The following is a 23,587-nucleotide window of genomic DNA, read 5'->3' as shown; positions in this document are numbered from 1 at the left end:
TTCTTTCATGTGTGATGCTTGTTCCAGCTTAGTTTATCTTTAATATTTTCTTCCCATGTATAAATTGCCATTTCACTAGGCTTCACTGTGCCCAACCTTGCCTTATCCTGCCTCTCCTCATACCCCTTCTTCTTATAGTACAGGCTTCCCAATTCTATCATCTCTTGCCCTAGATTCTAGTTAGCCTACTTCACTTTATCTTTTCCTAGGCATTTTCTGGTCATGATTCTAAAATTTAGCTGGGATTAGTAAATACCTGTTTCAACTGATAGAAATAATCTTAATTTGTGTAATTAAAAATGCTCCGTTCAATGTTAGCACATGCATTTTAATAGAATTTAATTACATAAATAAACATCTTATTTCACAGTATATTAAAAAAGTAAAAAGTTAAATCTATGGCTTAGAGGTTTAAAACTCTGCCCTATACTGAGTTTAACACGTATGGTTACAATTTCCAGTTCTCTGTGTTCATAACTTTTCCCATGAAAGTATTTATTAGATTATTTTCAAGGAGATTTTTTTAAATTCACCCTATACTTTGCAAAGAGGAAAGTTCAACAGAATTGACTTCAGATTTTCCCACTAGTTGTCAACTGTGGCTTCATGTTGGAAAACTTCATGCCCATGGCCTCTACTCCAGACCAATTCACTCAGAAGTGGGACCAAGGGATATAATTTTTGAGGCTCCTTAGGAAAATGTAGCATCCAGCTATGTCAACGCTCAGGAATATGAAGAACAAATGGTGGTATAAAATTTGTTACAGAGCTAGGCCTCAGTATACATTGAGGTTTTCAACTCTATACTCAGAAGCGGGTGAGAGTCCTTTCTTTGGCCCAGTCCTGGATTTCTGCTTGTCCAAATGTGAGATAAAAGATCAGACCAACCATGTTGACTGCAGCAGACAGGAAAAACACATTCCTCCATCCAGACTCAGAATCCTGGACACATACACACACACACACAAGAAAAAATACAGTGATTATTAATATGAAAGATTCCTTCTCCTCCATTGCTAATTACCAGCAATATAGAAAATCCAGTCCCATAGATACTTAGCATTTTAGGTTGTCAAAGAGGGCTTATGGAAACACTGGAAATAAGATGACTGAAATGCATTGAGTTCTGAGTTGGGATGGCTATTTCTCTAAAACAATAATAATTTGATCAACACTAATTTTTTCTAAGTTGAATTTTAACATTCATGCATTAAGACTAAGTCTAAAATGGCATTATTAAGTCTCAAGTTTATGTCCTTCTTGCTTAGTCTTGCCCGTTGATATCAACCACTACGGCACCTTTGATATTCATCTTAGTACTTCACAAGTTATATCTGGCTTGCCCCAGAAGCCTTCCCGTCAGGACAAGCAGAGTTAATTTCTGGCATTATAGCCACAACAATAATCTCATATGACAAAGAAAACGGAGCTTTGCTTCCAAGTTGGTTTTCGCCAGTTCTGCCATTCTAGCTGTTTCTCCCTCTTTTTCCTGCACCAGCCCTCACTTGTCAACAGGAAACCAGCCTCACAGCCCTCGGGCCCTGTCAGTCTGGGCCATTCTCCTTTGAATACAATTTCATCCTTTGAACGGGCTTTGGATACTTTATTTTTCCCTTTGTGAGCTTTTTTTAAGTTAGAATTTATTTTAATGTGACAGTCTTATTCTCCCCCTCTATCTTCATGCCTTTCTAATACCTAACAGATCTCATTCACTCTAGTCAAAACTGTTAACTCCTTTGTGCTTTTAACCTCCTGGACATCGTCTTCTGCATCTGACCATTTTATTTTCACAAATTCAATGTGTATCCATTTTGAGAAATTCAGCTTTTAGCTTGCTTTCTTTCTTTCTTTCTCCCTCCCTACTTTCCTTCCTTCCTTTCTTCCTTCCTTCCTTCCTTCCTTCCTTCCTTCCTTCCTTCCTTCCTTCCTTCCTTCCTTCCTTCCTTCCTTCCTTCCTTCCTTCCTTTCTTTCTCTTCTTTGGGGACCTCTGGTCCACCAGCACCTGACTCAGAGGTTTGCACAGAGTGGTTGAGTCCATGCTCGTGTTCCCCCATCAGACCAGACCATCTCTGAGAGCACAGTGTGTATTTTCAGTGCCTGAAACAATACCTGCCACTCGCAGAGGTGCAATAACATGCCCAACCTGACTGATAAGGAATCCGGTGGTAGTGGAAGAGATGATTCCTGCCGTGAGCCCGAATCCCCTGGATATTCCCATGAGGAAACTTGCGTATCTGCGGGGAAGATGATTTTCCTGAGAAAGCCACTTATGACTTCTGCAGCCGTTTGGCTTTAATGAAGCTCCTGTCTAGTGGCAAAGCCATTTTGTCTAGTAGGGTAAGGACATTCAGGGAGATGACTCTTTTCCAGTCTTGACGTCACCAGTTCATTGAGTCAGTCGCTAGCATAACCAAAGTGCTAGTCCTCTGTGGGAACCAAGTTTTTCCACCCTGCTTGCCCCAGCATAGGAGGCAATTTGCATAGCACCCAGGGCATGAACTCTGAAAACGAAGTGGTGTGGGTTCAGATCCTGACTCTCTCCTTATGCAACGGCAGGCACATCACTCGCCCCCCACCCCTTGTGCCTCAGTCTCTTCTCCCTGCTTTAGGGGATCATAACAGGACCTACCCAGTGGAGTTGTAACTATAATATGTGTTGATTTATCAGGATTATTATTATTTATTTTTTAGCATAGGCTCTGGCTCATGGTGACTACATCCATGTGTAGTGGCAAATAAACAACCTAGAAACTTTCAAAACAGATGTTAGTGGGCCTTTTCCCAAAGCACACAATCTAATCTCTGATAGGGAAACTGAAAAGCCTTTTTAATCTTGCCAGGAAGGGGCACAGTTGTTCTAAGAACGCCGTGTGAGGTCATCCACGTGCTAACATTTCCAGTTGTCATTCTGCCATGGCTTAGTTCTTTTCGACAACAGAAAGGTTTTCCACAGCGATGCCTGAGGTATAACGTATCCCTCATACAGCCCTTACCTGGGGGCCACGTCTAGAGTATTGATGATAAACCCTGAATCACACAGGTTGCTGGTTCCGGGAATAAGTATCAGCAAAATGATGGTCGTAATGTGACTGGAAGCAACGAAGGGCAGAGCCACGGCGCACAGCGATGGGAGGAGGAGCCCTGGGGAGGTGAGGAGTGGTCAGGGGAGCGCTCCGGGCACACCTGGGCAAGGCACTGGTTACCTGGAATCCACGAGGCCATCCTTACCGAGGGAAGAAAAGAGCTTGCGCACGGTGATTAGGCTGAGAAGATTCCTGGACAGAAGGAAGTCTGCCATCTGACCTCCTAGAATTGTACAGCTCGAGGCGGCAACAAAAGGCAGGGAGGACAGAACGCCACTCTGGAGGAAGAAAGTGTACAAATAGAACCATCCAGGTGCCCAGGGCACCAACACTTGTCACACCGGCCAATCATTAGCCTATCCCCCGACATTCCGAGCTGTCTGAGGGACACAAGCACCTTTCTGCCACACTGACGGTGGTCTTGGGTAAGAAAATCAACAACTGACAGAAGCAGTGTGGATTTATGCTCGAATCAGCTGGCATAGCAGTACCACACGGTGATTAAGGACCCAGATGTCACAGCAGCTCCACCACTTGGTAGTGGTGTAACCCAAGGCAAGAGATCTCACCTCTCTCTCTGCGTGTCCCATTTCCACATCTGTGAAATGGAAATCTCCCGCGGTCATTGCGAAGGTTAAATGGTTACATGCAATGCTGGAATATACTGGGCAGCCCGGGGCTACTGTCATCATCGTCACTGCCACAGAAGTACAGGAAGTATACTCACATCTCTGATGTTAACATGGAGCACTGAACTGATGTATGTCGGCAGGTATGTTATGATTATGGTGCACAACCAGAAATGGCTGAAAAAACCCGTGAAAATGGCCCAAAGTGGAAGACATCTGACCATAGCCTTTATGGGTACAGATCTTCTAGCAGAACTGGACTGAAAGGAAATATCTAGTCAATGTAGGTACTGCAACAAACCGGAGAGTGACTCTCCCTGGAGACCTGCCTCGGAGACACCTGTGTGTTCCCAGGTGCAAGGGGAGGCATAGCGTACCTGCTGAGCCAGTGAGGACGTGATGTGTTCCTTTTCCCTGGCACTTATGCATGGGTGACGCATGGGGTCATCATAAATGACAGTGAACCACAGGACACAGCAGACACAGCCAGTGCTACCTGGGGAGCAGGGATTCAATTAGTTTCCAGGTAGGTGAGTGTACTGGAGGTTGGGAGATGTCATGTCTTTCCTACCACATGCATCAATTTGGGAGACCCTGGGCCATAAGGAGCTAAGTGTTCCCATTTCTTGCTTTACATCCTACAAAATTCATTCATCCCATGAAAGTATTTCACGTGTCGCTTCTGAAATATACAGTTGCCTTTTGTCCGTGCCCAAGCCTCTGGAGACCATATTCATGGCGACATGGCACAGCTGACTCAAGGCTCCAGGGTGCTCGTGGGGAGTGGTCTTAGCACGATCTCCCTAGCGCACACACCATCATCTGGTTTTGGAGGATACGCAGTCAGGACTCTAATCAAAGAGCCCCTTATGTGAAACTACTTGCCAGACATTTACCAGAGAGCACTAACTTGCATTCAAACCATAGACCCTTCAAAAAACTTACAGAGGGAACATTTTTTGACAATACCTGTGTGAGACAAAGTTTCTGGGATTAGCAATGCTCATGAGAGAATCATGGCACATTAGAACCATGTTTAATGGTTCCATTTGGCTTTAATGAAAGAACAGTCTAGAAATTTGTCTCCTTACTGGGAATTGACACTTCAAAAATATTCTACATTAAAAGATTTTGGAGGCTAATGTTTCCCATGTCATTGAATTAGCCCATCATATTTTAAAAAAATATTTCATTTACTTATTTATTTTGAGAGAGAGAGAAAGAGAGAGAGAATGTGCACATCACAATCTCTAGCCACTGCAACAAACTCCAGATGCATGCGCTACCTTGAGCATCTGGCTTTGTGTGACTACTGGGGAACTGAACCAGGGTTATTAGGCTTTGCAGGCAAGTGCCTTAACCACTAAGCAACCTCTCCAGCCCCACCATCCTTTTAGAAAATATTTTTACTTATTTATTTGCAAGGACAGCGAGGGAGATCTAGAGAGAATGCCAGAAGGAGAAGGGGGTGGAAGGAGCACATCAGGACCTCTTGCCACAACAGACAGGCTCCAGGTGCCTGAGTCATTTTGTGTATGTGGCTTTAAGTAGGTCCTGGGGACTCAAACCCAGGCCATCAGATTTTACAAGCAAGAGCCTTTAAAAAATGAGCCATCTCTTTAGCCCCATAACCTATCCCCATCCTTTTTTGACTTTTTTTCTTTTTGTTTTTTTCAAGGTAGAATCTCACTCTAGCCCAGGCTGACCTGGAATTCACTGTGTAGTCTCAGGGTGGCCTTGAACTCATGGCGATCCTCCTACCTCTGCCTCCCGAGTGCTGGGATTAAAGGCGTGTGCCACCGCCCTGGCAACCCATCCTTTTATTCAAAGCTAAAACTGAGACACTAAGATGCCGGACAAAGTGGCCAGATAGACATTGAATAATGTATTCTTTGATTCAAAGCATTTCACAGTTTAGTGGGGAGATAAGAAATGGAAATACATGATTCCATACCATAGAAAGGAAATGTAAGTGAGGCAGAGAGAAGGGCTGAATCTGATGGGGCATGTCACGGAAGGTCCCTTGGAGAAAGGGACATCTGAGTTAAGCTTTGTGAGAACAGGATAAAGGAATGTTGAATACAGATAGTAATTATAACAAAACATGAAGACAGGAGCTGGAGAGATGGTTCAGTGGTTAAAAGTGCTTGCTTGCAAAGCCCAACAGACTTGATTCAATTTCCCCAGTACTTACATAAAGCTAAATGCACAAAGTGGCACATGCATCTGGTGTTCATTTGCAGTGGCAGGAGACCCTGGCATACTAATTCTTTCTCTCTCTAATAAATAGCTATATTTTAAAACCATGAAGACAGACTAAAATTGTGCTCAATAAACTTTGACATTTTCACGACATTTTCACCAGGCCAGGCATTTCAATGAACTTGGATATCTTAACCACATAGCAGACACTTCAGAGCTGAGACCAGAAATGCTGGCAAATATGCTTAGGGGTGGAGGGAAAGGTTTACCACTGATTTTTTGGGAGTTGGCACCATGTGAAAAGTGAACCCTGCCCTGTTCCCATGGCTTCCTCCAACCACCGAGAAGCTGAGTGGGCTACAATAAGAAAGCTACAGATACCTAACATTCTTCAGCATTTTCCACTTAACAATGTGCACTTTCTCACTTCTATGGGGAGAGTGTAGGTGATGGGTGTATTAAAACAAATGCCTGGCAAGATGTACACACTGGTGCATAGTGGCACACGGGCTAGTGGGGTAATCAACAGCTCTCTGGTTGGGGGTAAGTCCTACTCAGTGGGAAGGAATTCATACCTGGTACTGAGAACCTGTAAGCTAGTAGCCAATATGTAGCTTTGAAGAATGTAGATCCAAGAGAAAACCTTTCACTATTCTTTGGCTAAAAGGAGAGATTATACCTGTCAAAAAGTCTTCTAAATGTCTATGTTTATCCTCTTTGATCCCTGATGTTCTCATTCTTTCTTTTAAATTGTTCATCCTTTTTTTCGAGTTAAGATTTCACTCTAGCTCAGGCTGAGCTGGAATTCACTATGTAGTCTCAGGGTGGCCTCGAACTCGTGGTGATCCTCCCACCTCTGCCTTCCGAGGGCTGGGATTAAAGGTGTGTGTTACCATGCCCAGTATTTATTTATTTACATATATATTTATTTTGAGAAAGAAAGAGGCAGACAGAGAGCGATAACGGATATGCTGGGGCCTCTAGCCCCTAAAAATGAACTCCAGGTGCATGTGCCACCTTGTGCATCTGGCTTATGTGGCTACTGGGGAATCAAACCTGGGTCTTTTAGCTTCACAGGCAAATGCCTTAACCACTAAGCCATCTCTCCAGCCCAGCTCTCACTCTTGACTAGACAGTCTATTTTCTTCAGATGGGAGCAAAGACCAAGAAGTCCCCAAACCTATCAGAATGACCAGAAAAGAAAGATGACTGCCTAGTACAGAAGAGTCATTTCTATTATACCCACCAGGGCCCAGAGGAAGTGGCAGATAAATACAAGTGCTGCTTTCACAGCTGGAGACCCAAAACACATCAGAACAGAAAATCAGAGGTTACTGAGAGCTCCACACTAAAGGAGACTTCTAACACACCCTCCAAGGTTCAGGGAACATTGCAGAAGGGGGAGCAGAAAGAATGTAAGAGCTATGGGGTGGGAAGGTGTACTCTGAGGCATTTTTCCCCTCCCACAGAGATTGACTGGTGCAGTCATGACCCCGCAGTGAGTACATCTTCCACTGAGGAAGGCCGTCAGTGGAATGAGGTGGGGGAGAGGGAACATTGCAACCCAATAAGAATATAACCAATATGCAATGTGTTCATGCAGTAAGTTCTCAATTAAACAAAATGCCTGGGGGAAGGAGATGTTGAGATTTTGGGGAAATGACTCACCGAAGATGTAGAAGATGAAAGGCCAGCCCAATGCCTGTGATATTAATCCCCCCACACAAAGGATGATGAAAGACCCAAATGCTGCTCCTGAAGGGAAGACAGAGAAACACATTTATAGAAATAGCAAAGGCTACATGTCCTACTCAGACATCGTCAACAGTGTGAGGTAGCTAACTTTGAATTATAGGGTGAGGGGAGACCTCACTAGCCCACCCAATAATATCTCGTGAAATATTTAGCATTAGCAGACCATAGTGCTGTGCACCTCAACTCTTCAATGGTTCCTCAACACCAACATGAGCACCTCTAATCTTTTACCCAGCTCACCCGTGTGCCCTTATGCCATAATGCCATATATGAGGGCAGAGGCAGAAGAATAAAGATTGGTAAAAGTTAAGAGATACATTCCCTGCATTCACAGAGCTTTGGGTCCAACTAAGGAGAAAAGTGCGGACAAAATCGACTGTCATAAGTGCGACAAAGACCTCGGAGTCTACGGTAACAGCCAGGCTGGTGGCCCGTGCTTGTCATCTTGGAACTCAGAAGGCTGAGGGAGGAGGATGGATGTGAGACTGAGGCTACCAGGCCAGTCAGGACTACATAATGACACCCTGTTCCATGAAATGACAACACGAGAACAAAACATACATATTTCACAGGGATTCATAGTAGAAACATATGACAAGAATTCACTAAGACTTCTACACATAACCACACATGTCTGTCTCAAACCAAAGGTTTGGCAAACCAGTAGTGTTTTTTGGGTTTTTTTTTTACCGTGTAAAGCATCCCAATATTTTCCCTTTTAAAATTTAATTTCTGGGCCAGGCTTAGTGGCACATGCCTTTAATCCTAGCCTTGGGAGGCAGAGGTAGGACTGTGAAGTTCTGTGTAGAACTGTGAGTTCGAGGCCACCCTGAGATTCCGTAGAGCCTTTAACTACTGAGCCTTCTTCCCAGCCCTCATACACACTTTTTCTTACGAGGCTAAGCTGTGACTCACAATTATCTTTCTTGCTTCTGAGCCTCTGTGCCTTGCAGCTCAGACGTATCCTTCTTCTTGTTATATATCAGATTTACATGGCTAAATCTTTGGTAGCATATTTTCCCCTCTTCTCCAAACCATCAAAGGAAAGGTATGATGGGACGGAGCAGATTCAAAGCCTGCAGCCCGTGCCCACATCCTTACCTGACCCCGCAATGCTGGTGAGCTTGCTTCGCTCAAGCGGAGGTGCCCATTTTGCCCAAATTGTAAACTGACCTGTCCACGCCATCCCCTGTAATGAAAGGCGGTAAGATCTTTGCTGTTCTGCAGAAATGGGGTATCTATATCTCATGGCATTGAGAAGCTATCTGGGTACCTGGGCCATGCCCTGGACTGTGCGAACGGCAATGACCAGTATCACTCCACAGTCAGCAGCCAGGGGAGTAAAGAGAGTGAGGAGGGACGAGATCAGCAAACCTGCGCCCAGCATGTGCTTCGCACTGAATATCCCCGCCAGGTATCCACTTGGGACCAGCGTCAGTATCAGCCCGTAGCTGATGGAACTGAAGATGACACCCTGAGTCTCGGGGCTCCACTGATACACAGAGGCCTGGAAAAGAAAAGCGAGGCTGGGGCCCTCTTCACAAAGACATTCTTCTATGAAAACCTGCTCGATGGTCAGCTGTTTGAGAGTCACAAGATCCTACTATAAGAAGGTCGATTTTAGGTTTTTCCTGATATTAACCTCACTTGCCATTTTTGCTTGTTGTATAAAACAACCAATTCTATCTGGACTATAATTCTCTTGGGAGAGAAAAATAGGGAGTAAGTAGAAGAGATAACCAGTTACCCAGGAGTAAGACAGGAAGCAGCCGGTGGAGTGCAATGGATAGCTCACTTGTTAGAGAGCTTCCTGTAGCTATACTGTGAAAGCTGAATGCCACTGACACTCAGGTAAAGAAACAGTGAACCCAACTTCACTGAATTTTGAAGGCAAGCCCCAAAGAAAGAGAAAAAACAGCCGGGCGCGGTGGTGCACTCCTTTAATCCCTGCACTTGGGAGGCAGAGGTAGGAAGATCATCGTGAGTTAGAGGCCACCATGAGACTACATAGTGAATTCCAGGCCAGCCTGGGCTACAGCAAGAGCCTATCTCAATAAAATAAAAGAAAATAAGATAAAATTTAAAAAATTAAATAAAAAATACAAATAAAAATCAAGTTTCAGAGTTATGTGTGGTCTTCCTTTATAGAACCAAGTATTTAAGATGCATATAAATAAGATGGCATTTTTTTTCTTCTGATTTAACTTAATGCATAACTCTGATAGTCTTCTACATATAGGGTTCATGTTATAAATTAGATGACCAAAGAATATAAAATGAGAAATATTTTATCCGCTTAAGGTAACTATAATAGTGCTTTGTATATAACTCAAGTTGGAATTCATATTCAAGTGTGAGCATAGACCAAATAGGGACATTGATTAAAAAACAGACAATTTGGTAAGGCCTCAGAAAGGAAGGAGTACTGCACCCATCCTTGAAGGAATGCCTACAAGCTGTACAGAGAAAACAAGACCAGGCATAGTGGCTCACGCCTTTAATCCCAGCACTCCACTGGGAGGCCAAGGAAGGAGGATCACTGTGCATTCGAAGCCAGCTTGGGACTACATCATGAATTCCAGGTCACCCTGGGCTAGAGTGAGACCCTATTCTGAAGATCCAAACAAACAAACGACAAAAAAAAAGGGGGGGCAATTCATTCATTAAAATAGCAACATGGACTTGCGATAGCAAGTAGTAGGTTGAAACCAATAGGGACTGTGGCTGCCTCAGCAAAGACTCCCCCTGGACCACTGGTGGACAGGAGTGCGCTGAGAAAGGGGAGCTCAGTGAGCTGGAAGAATATGGCAGGGTTGCTAGCTTGAGTGAGTCCTGAACTCCAGAGCCTGGGAAAGTGAATGAGTAGTGGATAAGCTGGGTTCAGTATGACGCAGTCATGAGCTATGAGCTATGGAAATGATAAAGGATGGTTGGAAAAACAGCATGTATTTGTGATTGTCATACATTATGATTCTCATGATGAGCACCTGATAAAGATATTATTTAATTCATTGACTCGTGAGGGACTCAATAAGCTGTGATAACTGATTCAAAGTAGAATTAGAGTAGTCACACCTATGTACCCTGGAAGCAAGGCAGGAATGGATTTGAAATTTTTTAATTTTAATTTTATTTATTTATTTGAGAGAGAGAAAGGTCTACATAGAGGAGGTTATCAGCTCAGTTCCAGCAGGATTTGTCAGTGGCCTTGCAGCCCAAGTATGTGCAGTCTTCAGCAATAGGGTCTTACCATCTATTCCTGGTGGAAAACCAAGGGTCTCAGCAATGGCCTATAATGTTTTGGGGGCATCAGGGACCTCCCTGGTCAACAATTCACTGGAGATATCCCATCCCTGGCACTGAAAAATTTCTAACAACAATCTATGGCTCCTGAGTGTTCCATTGTCTGAAACTGGAGAATTTCATATAATTTATTTGTGTCCTCTTAGATTTTGATTAGCCCTCCCTCCACCTTTCCTTTACTCAATCTCTTCCCCTGACTTCACTTTGGGCCTTTTCACTCCCATTAATCTATTCTTCTACTTACATATGTACAATACCAACCTATTAAGTACCCTCTTCCCTTCCTTTCTCTTCCCTTTATATCTCCTTTTTAACTTACTGGTCTCTGCTACTGAGTATTTTCCTTCTCACACAGAAGCCCAATCATCTGTACCTAGGATCCTCATATGAGGGAGAACATGTGGCGCTTGGCTTTCTGGGCCTGGGTTACCTCACTTAGTATAATCCTTTCCAGATCCATCCATTTTCCTGCAAATTTCATAACTTGATTTTTCTTTACCACTGAGTTAGAACTCCATTGTATAAATGTGCCACATCTTCATTATCCATTCATCAGTTGGAGGACATCTAGGCTGGTTCCATTTCCCAGCTATTATAAATTGAGCAGCAATAAACATGGTTGAGCATGTACTTCTAAGGAAATGAGATGAGTCCTTAGGATATATGCCTAGGAGTGCTATAGCAGGGTTGTATGGTAGATCAATGTTTATCTGTTTTAGGAACCTCCACACTGATTTCCACAATGGCAGGATCAAATTGCATTCCCACCAACAGTGTAGAAGGGTTCCTCTTTTTCCACATCCCCGCCAGCATTTATGATCATTTGTTTTCATGATGGTAGCCAATCTGATAGGAGTGAGATGGAATCTCAATGTAGTTTTAATCTGCATTACCCTGATGACTAGGGATGTCGAACAGTTTTTAGATACTTATACGCCATCTGTATTTCTTCTTTTGAGAACTCTCTATTTAGCTCCATAGCCCATTTTTTAATTGGCTTGTTTGATTTCTTATTATTTAACTTTTTGAGTTCTTTGTATATCCTAGATATTAGTCCTCTATCAGATATATAGCTGGCAAAGATTTTTTTCCCATTCTGTAGGGTGCCTCTTTGCTTTATTCGCAGTGTCCTTTGCAGTCCAAAATCTTTGTAATTTCATGAGGTCCCAGTGGTTAATCTGTGGTTTTATTGCCTGAGCAATTGGGGTTATATTCAGAAAGTCTTTGCCAAAACCAATATGTTGAAGGTTTTCCCCTGCTTTTTCCTCTAGCAATTTCAGAGTTTCAGGTCTGATGTTAAGATCTTTAGTCCATTTGGATTTAATTCTTGTGCATGGAGAGAGAGAGAAGAATCTATTTTCATCCTTCTACAGATACACATCCAGTTTTCCCAGCACCATTTGCTGAAGAAGCTGTCTTTTCTCCAGTGAGTATTTTTGGCATTTTTATCGAATATCAGGTGGCTATAGCTACCTGGACTTATATCTGGGTCCTCTATTCTGTTCCATTGATCTACATATCTGCTTTTGCGCCAGTACCATGCTGTTTTTGTTGCTATGGCTCTGTAGTATAGGTTAAAATCAGGTATGGTGATACCTCCCGCCTTATTTTTTTTGCTCAGTATTATTTTATTTTTATTTATTTATTTGAGAGCAACAGACAGAGAAAGAGGCAGAGAGAGAGAGAGAGAGAGAGAGAGAGAGCAGAGTGGGCGTGCCAGGGCTTCTAGCCACTGCAAATGAACTCTAGACGCGTGTGCCCCCTTGTGCATCTGGCTAACGTGGGACCTGGGGAATCAAGCCTCAAACCAGGGTCCTTAGACTTCACAGGCAAGCACTTAACCACTAAGCCATCTCTCCAGCCCTCAGTATTATTTTAGATATTCAAGTTTTTTTGTGATTCCAAATGAATTTTTAGATTGTTTTTTTCTGTTTCTGTGAAGAATGCCTTTGGCATTTTCATGGGGATTGCATTAAATGTGTAGATTGCTTTTGGTAAGATTGCCATTTTCACACTATTGATTCTTCCAATCCAGGAACAAAGGATGTTTTTCCATTTCCTAACGTCTGAGCTGACAACCTCCACCATGTGGACCAGCTGACAGAAAGCTGGAAGAAGCCATTCTACATTTAGTTCGATGGGAGAAAGAGATACCACCAGTGAAGATACTCAGCAGTGGACATTGCAAGCCTTATAATTAGCCAGCCAGGCCAAATGAGCCAATGGGTGCAATAGTGGCACATCTGTCATGGTGGAAACCAACTGTCCTCCAATTGGACTGGAGGCCTGCTCCATGGGGGGGAATACATCCCTGATACTGACAACTTAAAACAGGTGTAGATATGAGCCCTAGGGCTGTAACATCTGCTGATGTCTGAGAAATGTATATATTATGTTTATCAAACTGCCCAGTAAGCACTTCTCTTAATATTTATACCCTTATATTAATGCTACTCTCACTTTGGGTAGAGAATCTTCTCTTTTCAGATGGCAGTGACCTTGGGATGACTCGGAAGGTATCATAGTGCTGGAAAGAAGTGATTGGAGTACTGAGTAACATCTCAATCACACCTTCCAAGGCTCAGGATGTAATGCGGAAGAGGTGGCGGAAAGAATGTAAGAGCCAAAGGAAGGGTAGGACTCCTTACAACGTGCTCCTTCCAGACGTAAAATGGCCTCGATATCCATGACCTCACAGTGCCTGACACTACCTACACAAGACCATCGTAAGAGGAGGGAAAGATCACGACATCAAAATAAAAGAGAGACTGATTGAGATGGGGAGGGTATATGATGGACAATGGAATTTCAAAGGGGAAAGTTGGGGGGAGGGTATTATCATGAGATTTTTTTTTTTATAATCATGGAAAATGTTAATAAAAATTGACAAAAAAAGAGAGAGAGAAAGAAAGGTGCAGATAGAGAATGGGTTGCCATGGTCTTTGGCTGCTGCAAACTCCACACACATTTGCTACCTTGTATATCTGGCTTATGTGGGTCCTTAGGACTCTAACCTGGGTTCTTTGGCTTTGCAGGCAAGTGCCTTAACCTCTAAGCCACTTCTCCAGGACTTTAAATAGATGGCAAAATTGCCTCATTCAGCTACTGGAAGTGGTGCGGGGAGGGTGTGTCCAATGATTTTCTTCAAGACAGAATTCACAGGCAAAGCCACAGACAAGAATCACTTGCATTTGTATTCACGACATGTGATGTCCAAAGCTGGGAAAAATATAGCTCAACAATAACGAGCGTTGCAGAGACAGAAACTGAGTTGAATAATCCTGAACGGTTCCCCTAGAGACTATTTGCCACTGCAGACATCCAACTACTGTATTTGTCCCATTTTTAAAAGTTTCACATTTTTTTCCTATAATTCTCCCACTTTAAAATAAGTTCAGTGAAAAATTGTCATTATCACAGAGGCAAGAAATGTCTCAAAAATAGTTTCAGGCTTGGTATAGTGGTGCACACCTTTAACCCCAGCACCTGGGAGGCAGAGATAGGAGGACTGCCATGAGTTCGAGGCCACCCTAAGACTACATAGTGAATTCTGGGTCAGCCTGGGCTAGAGTGAGACCCTACCTCGAAAAACCAATAATAATAGTAGTAAGAATAATTATGACAATGTAACATATTAATTATTAATATATTAGTAACTATTACAATACAATATATTATGTAGTATATTAATATATAATACATACATATAACAACTATTATTTTAGGTCTTTTTAGTTTGTATAAGTTACAGTTCTCCACAAGATGAAAACCATCCTTTCAAAAGTTTGTTGTTCTCTCTCAACAGTCTTCCCTCCCCCACACTCACCCGTGAATTCAACTCCTTGATGGATGTGCTGGGGTCACCAAGCGGGTCTGTCAAAGGCCCCTCGGTGGAGGCGTTCTCTGGACCTAGCTGCTGAGAGCCGTTCACCATGGCAATGATGGCGATGCTCAGACTCACGCGCTGGGTGATCAGGGTAAAGTTGGAGAAGTGCATGATGAGAGCCACCCCGTAGCGCAGTGAGCAGAAGTCTGGACCTGGACAACACAGAGGGATGCAGTGAGTACCGGCAACCGAGACCCACTTTTCTCCATTTCTTTTTTGTTTGAATTTTATTTTATTTTGAGAGAGAGAAAGAGGCAGGAGAGAGAAAGAGAAAGAATGGGCATGCCAGGGCCTCCAGCCACTGCAAACAAACCCCAAATGTATGAGCCATCTTGTGCATCTGGCTTATATAGGTACTAAGGAATCGAACCTGGGTCCTTGGTTTTTGCAGGCAAGTACCTTAACTGCTCAGCCACCTCTCCAGCTCACTTCTCTCCATTTCTACAAAGCTAAATCCAGAAGAACTTCCCTTTGTCTCTTCCTGCTCCTCCTCCTCTCCTTCTCTTTCTTCTCTTCCTCTTCTTTTTATTTTTGGTGCTGAGGGTTGAACCTGAGAACCTAAGGCCTCATGAACATTTGTTAAACAAGTGGTCAACACCTGAATTATGTTCCCAGTCTTTTTCATTTTATTTTTTTATTTTTCACCAAGTTTTCAAGATTGGCCTTGACTTCACTCTGAAGTCCTTCAGGCCTTGACTGTGCAATCCACCTACGTCTGGGACTGCAAGTCTGCACTGCCGGGCTCCGATAATCACACCCTCCTGGCCACCAAAACATTAATTCCTACAAAGTTCCTGCGATGTATTCTTTGTGATTCCAGTGCAGTGAGTTTGGGAGCATATAACAAGGATATGAGATATAGCTTCTTTCAGAGGTATGAGGAGGTGGGAGGAGAGTAAAAAGACACTCATGTCACACTGCTTCAAAATCAAGTGCGTGGGAAAGGTGATGGCACAACCAAGCACAAGCCCCAAGTCTCGGGGTTTCATGTAAGTGCTCCATTTCTACACGTTCCTTTCTTAAAATATATTTTATTTATCTATTTGCAAGGAGGGAGACAGAGAAGAGAGAGAGAGAGAGAGTGGGCACACCAGGGCCCCTCGACCCCACATAGCTCCAGAGGCATGTGTCACTTTGTGCATTTGGCTTTATGTGAGTCCTGGGGATTTAACTTTGGTCATTAGGCTTTGCAGGCAAGCACCTTAACCACTGAGCAACCTCTCCAGCCCTCCACATTTACACTTTTTCACAAGCACTTGTCATTCTGGTGCTAGGAAGGTAGACACTTGGAGCTCTGGAGCTCGCTGGCCAACCAATGTGGTTTACTTGATGAGTTCCAGGGCAGTGGCAAACCTTCTAGAAAAGGTGAGTAAGCCCCGAGGAATGACTACATACAAGGTTGTCTTGTGTGCACCTGCATTCAAACACACCCACACGACATACAAAAGAGTTTGTGGAAGCAGTCTTTTCCCAGTTTGTAGGGTGCTGGAGCCTGCCGGCTGGAAGGGTTCGAGCCTGATGGGGAGTGAGGATTAAGGAAAGACAGAAGAAAGACTGAAAGCAAGGACTCCAGTCCAGGGCTGAAGCAAGGACTCAAACCAGGACTGAAGCGAGGTTTATTTCACAGCATTCCTTTTCATATCTTCTTACAAACAGGTTTTCCATGGACAAAAGTTCCATGAGTCTCACACAAGTTTCTATCAAACAAAAAAACCCTTCCTGTTACAGAGATTTTGCACTTCAATCACTTCTCAGTACAGAAGACTATTAAGGCCAGCCAAATGGCTTCCAACACTGAATATACATAATTTTGCTTACATGTAGGTGCTAATTCTTGCTGCCAAATGGCTTCCCGACACTGAATATACATAATCTTGCTTACATGTAGGCTGTTATAGTTTTGCTAATGTCTTGCTGGTAGGTGGAATAGAACAATAGAGTATGCAGTATACTGTAATATATTATACTTTTGTTCTCTATAAAATGAAACAAGGGGCCAATGTTAGAAATTTCCTGGTGGAGTGATGGATTGTTATTTTTTTTTCTGCTTATTTGGATAACTGTGATGAAAGGGACATAAACAGAGAATCTGTGGGGGAAATACATCAAAAATATGATAGAATGGCCAAATAGCCTCAGGGGTAGGGCAAGATACCCACAGATGAATGGGTCCTATATTACTGTGAGTCTCTGAGCTCAGGAGAAACAGCCAGACACGGCAAAGATGCTACAGCAAGAATTCATGCATAAGTTGGCTTCGTGAAGTGTACTTTGCAAGACGCAGGCATGGCTTACAGGTCATTTGTTGCTTTTTCTGAGAGACAAGCCTATGATTCTCCCTAATAAAAAAAAAGTGTCAGGTGACAGCTCTGGGGGTCAGGGCTGGGTCTGAGGTTACACTAAAGAGTCTCTGCAAGGAATTGTACCCTGGCAAAGGGGGGCCAGCCAGCAGGATGGGGTGCAGTAGATGAGCACCAGCCTTTCTCATCCACCTGCGAACCCGGGACGACCAGTTCACCTTTCTTGGTGACGGGTTTCTCTTCCGTTTCACTTCTCTGGGAACTGGCGCACATCTTGTGGTGGTCGTTTCCCTCTGCCCTGAATCTTCTTCACCACCACGGGCTTTGATCTATAGGGGAACAATACAAAAAGAGAAAGGAAAGAAACGACTCAGTTTCCTTCTGTTAATGAGGCCTCTCCCCAGTGCTCAAGGACGACTACATTTCTCTCCACCCCACAGGAAATCTGGCTAATTGATTAACCTAGAGCTAATTGTTGAATTCTCTAACCATCCATTTCCTTATCCGTTTACCAACAAAATAAGCCTGTTTTCCAAGTGCTGCTGTGAAGGTTAAAGGAGAGAACTGCAAATGTTTATCAAACAACCAAGAACCATGAGACCCTAGGAAGGATTATTGCTTGTAACAATCCATAAACTAGACAGGTCACCCAAAAGCCGAGTAAGAAGACTCTGAAACAGTCTTTTGGTTTGTAATTTTCATCCCATGTTTCTGTTTTCTTGTTGCCCATCTAAAGCTTGAAATATTCAGGATTTTTTAAAGAAAATATTTTATTTATTTGTAAGGACAGAGAAAGAGAATGCAAATAGGCATGCCAGAACCTCTAGTCACTGCAAATGAACTCCAGACACATGTGCCACTTTGTGCATCTGGCTTTACATGGGTACCAGGGCATTGAACCTAGGTCATTATGCAAGTGCCTTTAACCACTGAGCCATCTTTCTAGTCCAGGACTTTTTTTTTTTTTTTTTTGAGACAGATTTTCACTATATAGCCCAAGGTGGCCTTGAAGTTGTAATCCTCCTATCTCAGCCTCGTGAGTGCTGGAATCAGTTGAAAGACTCAAATGGAGGCTCAGTGGTTAGCAAGAGCTGACCAATGCCAGGACAGATGTTGCCTGGCTGCTCTGACGTGACAGACTTCCAAGTCTCCTGCACGCAGACGATGTTAGGATGCAGCCCATTGCCCCGCACGCATCCTAGCGGCATCTACCTCAGCCCAGCTGGAACTGGAACCCTGCTCTTCTTGATTCCTCTAGTTAGGTAAACCTCCATGGCTTCGATGAAGGCAGTTTCATTTGTACATATAACCACAGGTCCTTCTACCACTCTCAATTTTCTCAATCTCTGAGAAACTTCCAGAGCTGAAAGAGACTGGCAGACCTCTGCTCCACATGTGCATTTCACTGATAAGAAAACTGCTGGGCAGAAAATTAGAGAAATTGCCTCAAGCCAGCATTAGGGCTCCCAATGCTCAAGCTCCTTTACCTATGAATATAAGTTTCATTTATTTTCTTAATATTGTAAGCATAAGCTTTAAATACAATATGTAGCTTCATCTTGAGGTTATGCCAAGTGATAATGTATATAATTTTATATCAAGTTTTACTCATTTATTCCAGAAGAACATTTGATATAAAAATAATTTAAGCGTCAGGTGTGGTGGCGCAGGCCTTTAATCCCAGCCCTCGGGAGACAGAGGTAGGAGGATTGTCGTGAGTTCGAGGCCACCCTGAGACTCCATAGTGAATCCCAGTCAGCCTGGGCTAGAGTGAGCCCCTACCTCGAAAAACCAAAATAAATAAATAAATAAATAAATAAATAATAATAATTTAAGCTAGATGTTGAATATTAAACAACTCCCCCATTTTTTCTTGTTTCTTGGATTTTTTTGTATCACAATTATGTTTATGAACACAAAGCTATTTAATTCTCCTTCCCAGTCTCTTTTTCTGTCCAGATGAGGAAAGACTGGAAAGCCTGGCACACTGTTACTGGTTTCAAGTGTTGCTTTGCGTTGGATCCTGATGGCTTTCAGTTGTCAAGTTTTGCTTTCTTTGCATGAGGGAAACACAGACATCAGGATGGTACCCCAGACATTTCCGAACTGCAGTCTTTCTGTGACATAATAATGAAAACTAGTTGTTTTCTTTGTCTTTTTGGGGGGTAGGATATTTTGAGGTAGAGTGTCACTCTGGCTCAGGCTGACCTGGAACTCACTTGGTGGCTCCAGGTTGTTCTTGAACTCACAGTAATCCTCCTACCTCTGCCTCTCAAGTATCAGGATTAAAAGTGTGTGCCACCATACCTCGTTTATTTTTTTATTATTTAATTTATTTATTTATGTGAGCAGAGTGAAAGAGATAGGCTGGGCATGTCAGAGTCTTTTTCTGCTACAAACGAACTCCAGACACACTCACAACTTTGTGTATTGGGCTTTACGTGGGTACTGGGGAATCAAACAAATTGGAACTGGCAGGTTTTGCAAACAAGTGACTTTAAACACTGAGCCACCTTTGCAGCCCCCAGACTATTTCTCTACACAATTGGGACTGGGTATTTTGCTAAAGACCTTCCCATTTATGCGTTACATTTCTAAAAAACATTATGAGTCCTAGGGCCAAAGTGGCAAGTAGATATAGAGCATCTGAAAGCAATGTAAAGGAAAAAGTTTATATTTACAAAGTTTTGTGGGCTGGAGAGATGTATCAGCTAAACATACTTGCTTGCAAAGCCTAATGGCCTGGCTTCAATTCCCAGTGCCCACAATGAAGCCAGAGGCACAAAATTGCACATCTGGAATGTGTTTACAGAGGCAAGGGGTCCTGGTATGTCCATACACTCTCTCTTTCTCTAATAAATAAATAAAATATTTTTTGAAAAGTTGTATGACACAATATGGGTTGTGTATGAGGAAAAATGTAAATACACACATATGTGGATAAGGGATTTACTGCTTTATTTATTTATTTTTAGAGAGAGAAAAAGAGAGAGAGAATTGTCAGGCCAGGGCCTTAGGCACTGCAGTCAAACTCCAGATGCTTGTGCCATTTAGTGGACATGTGAGACCTTGCACTTGGATCACCTTTGTGCCTCTGGCTTACATGGGATATGGAGAGAGACTGAACATGAGTCCTTAGGCTTTGCAGGCAATCACCTTAACTGCTAAGCCATCTCTCCAGCCTTCCTCCTTTATTCTTATTAGTCAAGAATTAATCATTTTTGTTGCAATGGTCTTTGTAATACTCTCAGATGTTCCCTCACAACCTGCCTATCTTGCATAACCATGTTAGCAAGTCTCTTGGTTTACACAGAGCAAACTTTTCTTGTTTTTTGCCAAGCAGATACCTGCTGCTCAGAGATTGAGTATATTCCTTATAAACCACAGCAAGTTGTTTCATAAACTCTTAGAGATTTGTTTCATATAAAATATGGGCCCAGTGTGGTGGTACATTCCTTTAATGTCAGCATGTGGGAAGTAGAGGTAGGAAGATCATTGTGAGTTTGAGGCCAACATGATAATACATAGTGAATTCCAGGTCAGCCTGGGCAAGAGTGAGACCCTACGAAAATAAACAACAACAACCAAAAAAACAAAGAGTGAGAACCTACTTCAAAAAAAGCAAATGAAAGAAGGAAAGGAAGGAAGGAAAGAGAGAAAGAAAGAGAGAGAGAGAGAGAGAGAGAGAGAGAGAGAGAGAGAGAAAGGAAGGGAAGAAGGAAGGAAGAAGGAAAGAGAGGAAGGGCTGGAGAGATGGCTTAGTGGTTAAGGCACTTGCCTGAAAAGCCAAAGGACACAGGTTGGATTCTCCAGAACCCACATAAGCCAGATAAATAAGGTAGCGCATGCATCCGGAGTTCATTTTCAGTAGCTGGAAGCCCTGGTGCACTCTCTCTCTCTCTCTCAAATAAATAAATAGATATAAATATTTTAAGAGCTGGGTGTGGTGGCACATGCCTTTAATCCCAGCACTTGGGAGGCAGAGGTTGGAGGATTGCCAAGAGTTCAAGACCACCCTGAGAATACATAATGAATTCCAGATCAGCCTGGGCCCGAGTGAGACCCTACCTCGAAAAACAAAAACAACCAAAAATTTTTTTTAAAGAAAGAAAGAAAAAAATGAGGATAATATTACTTCACAGGATTATTTGAAGTGAAAGCAAAGGTATAAGACATGCTTTGAACTTTGCAAGATATACACTATTAAATAATTACTGCCCTTTGTAACAGCAGTTATAACAGATGGCCCTACAAGAACTTGGATCCTCTCAGATTCATGAGTAACTATAGGCTTACAGCAAGTAAAAATATTTGTATAAAAATGCTTTTAGTTGATGGATAAATTGGTTTTAAACTTTTTCTTTCAAAAGATGGTTCCCAGCAGTGGATCCTGCAAACTTTACGGCTGGTCAGCCAGGCCAAATGTACCAAATGGTGCCCAGGTAGCAGGTCTGTTATGAGGGAAACCACCTGCTCTCGGATTGGGCTGAGGCCAACTCCATGGGAGGGAGTTCATGCCTGATACTGAAAACCTAAACAAAAGCCTATGGCTTGGGAGGTCATAAGCCCTAAGGAGTGCACTACTCCCGTTGTCTGGCTAAATGGGGGATATATATGCGCCAGACTTTCCTCTAAACGCTTAGGTTTATGTTCATGTATTAATGCGGCTCCCACTTTGGTTATAGAAGCTTCTCTTTCCAGATGATGGTGACTGCTGAGGTGACTCAAAATTCACCAACGTGTTGAAAAGAAGGGACAGTTGTGTGTTCAGCACTAAGTGAGACATCTCTGTCACACCTGCCAAGGCTCAAGGTCACACCACTGTGGAAGAGGAGAGGAGTGCTTTGCCATACTGTCTTTTAGACATAAAGTGGCCTTGACATTCATGACCTCACAGTGGCTGACACTACTTATTTACACAAGACCTGCATCATAGGGGGGGAGGGGGTGATGCTATCAAAATAGAAGACAGACTAGCTGGGAAGAAGGGTTAGTGGAGTGAGGATCTGGAGGAGGAAGGAGAAGACAGGAGAGGATGATGATCATGGTGTATCGTCTATATGCACGGAGGTTATTCATAATAAATAGCTTAAAAATAAAATAAATAAAAGTAGGTTCTTCTGGCCTGGCATTTCCAACATGGAAGAGAAGAGGAATTACCTTGCCACAGAAATACCGCAGGACATGGGAAGAAGCCATCCTTTCCATGTTTGGAAGACCTAGGACTGTTTGTCTCTTTTGTCTCTCTACTTTTCTGAGGGATTAGAAGTCTGAAATCAAACTGGCTGTTTGTTGGGCTGTTTCATCGCTCTGTGGATACATTTAGGAAATTAACCACAGCAAACAGCAAGCGCTGCTCACAGCGGGAGTGGGACGGCAGGGGGTCGGGTGGGGCTACACTAGGAAAGGGCAATTCTCCTGCAGCAGTGCACACCGCGGGGCTCCGGGCTCAGGGGAAGCCCAGGCATGGCCGCGCCTCTTTCCTCCTCCCAGTTGGGAGCTGGACTGTCAACTCGGATCCCCCTGAGTCACCTGGGAGGTGGCACGCACACAAAACACTTCCCCTCTATCTCCTCACATCAATAACAGGTGCTCATCAAAATCCCCTTAGCTGCAGAAGGACAGCTGGCGTATGGGCTCTGGAAGCAGCCATGTTTCCTCACCTTTCATCTTATTCCCAACTTTGACCATACTCTTGGGAGGAAAATAAATCATTTATTAATTTGAGAGAGAAAGAGAAAGTATGGGTGTGCCAGGCTCTTTTGTTGCTGCAAACAAACTCCAGAGGCATGAGTCACTTTGTTCATTTGGCTTTACGAGGGTATGGGGGAATCGAACCCCAGTTGGCAGGCTTTGCAAAGCAAGCGCCTTTAACCACTGAGCCATCTCCCCAGCCCTTGAGAGGCAATTTTGAATATGCATAGCAATCTGACAACTTCATCACAGTCCCCAAGCCAAACCTTTCCAGTTCTGACCAGGTGTTTCATTCCACAGCTACAGCCAGTGCTACCCCTTAATGCCTCACGGCCAATACTCACGGGCTGCTCAGGGAAGTCACCACCGTCCACTGTGGCCATTGGCACCAGCGGCCTCTCGGGCCTTGCTCTGGTGTCTTGATTGCAATGGTTACCTTTTGAAGAGAGTCTCTGGTTTGGAATCACACGTCATTCCCAAATGGATGTCTTCAGGCTGTGGTTGATGGTTTCCCTCCAGGTTCCTTTAAAATTGTCCCCTCCCTCAAATGCATCTCTGAGAAGGCTGTCAAAAATGTGAGGGGCAACTACCTTCACCATGAAACCAGGATTGTAAGCCCCAGACCAGAAGAGGCTCACTTGCACAAGTAGGGCGTTCCTGTGGCTCCTTCCTTCGTGTCACGGGGTGCGCACTGGAGCACGCGGGCTGCAGTCAGACAGCAGCAGATCTGGCCC

The 23,587-nt window shown here is 43.5% G+C and overlaps 1 protein-coding gene across 4 annotated transcripts; it reads right to left on the bottom strand.

The window, feature by feature from the left end:
- Positions 1–310: 310 nt before the first annotated feature.
- On the bottom strand, positions 311–23,581 carry LOC101595997 (sodium-dependent phosphate transport protein 3). 4 transcript variants are annotated; one of them, XM_045132706.1, is made up of 12 exons: positions 23,492–23,581; positions 17,378–17,488; positions 14,800–15,011; positions 8,944–9,177; positions 8,772–8,859; positions 7,584–7,670; positions 4,091–4,209; positions 3,812–3,973; positions 3,230–3,362; positions 2,995–3,142; positions 2,145–2,235; positions 311–942 (listed from the first exon to the last, which is right to left on the bottom strand). In XM_045132706.1, the coding sequence occupies exons 2-12, from the start codon at positions 17,430–17,432 to the stop codon at positions 808–810; spliced, it is 1,464 nt and encodes a 487-aa protein (XP_044988641.1). In that variant the 5' UTR covers positions 17,433–17,488; positions 23,492–23,581; the 3' UTR covers positions 311–807. The 4 variants fall into 4 exon arrangements, with proteins under 4 accessions (XP_044988641.1, XP_044988640.1, XP_044988639.1 ...); XM_045132705.1 differs by having other exon boundaries at positions 23,198–23,564; XM_045132704.1 differs by having other exon boundaries at positions 23,290–23,564.
- Between the last annotated feature and the right edge of the window lie 6 nt (positions 23,582–23,587).

This window comes from Jaculus jaculus, chromosome 13 (genome assembly GCF_020740685.1).
Source record: "Jaculus jaculus isolate mJacJac1 chromosome 13, mJacJac1.mat.Y.cur, whole genome shotgun sequence".
Classification (NCBI taxonomy): Eukaryota; Metazoa; Chordata; class Mammalia; order Rodentia; family Dipodidae; genus Jaculus; species Jaculus jaculus.
Note: the sequence above shows the minus strand (reverse complement) of the source record. Positions and strands in the feature narration are given on the sequence as shown.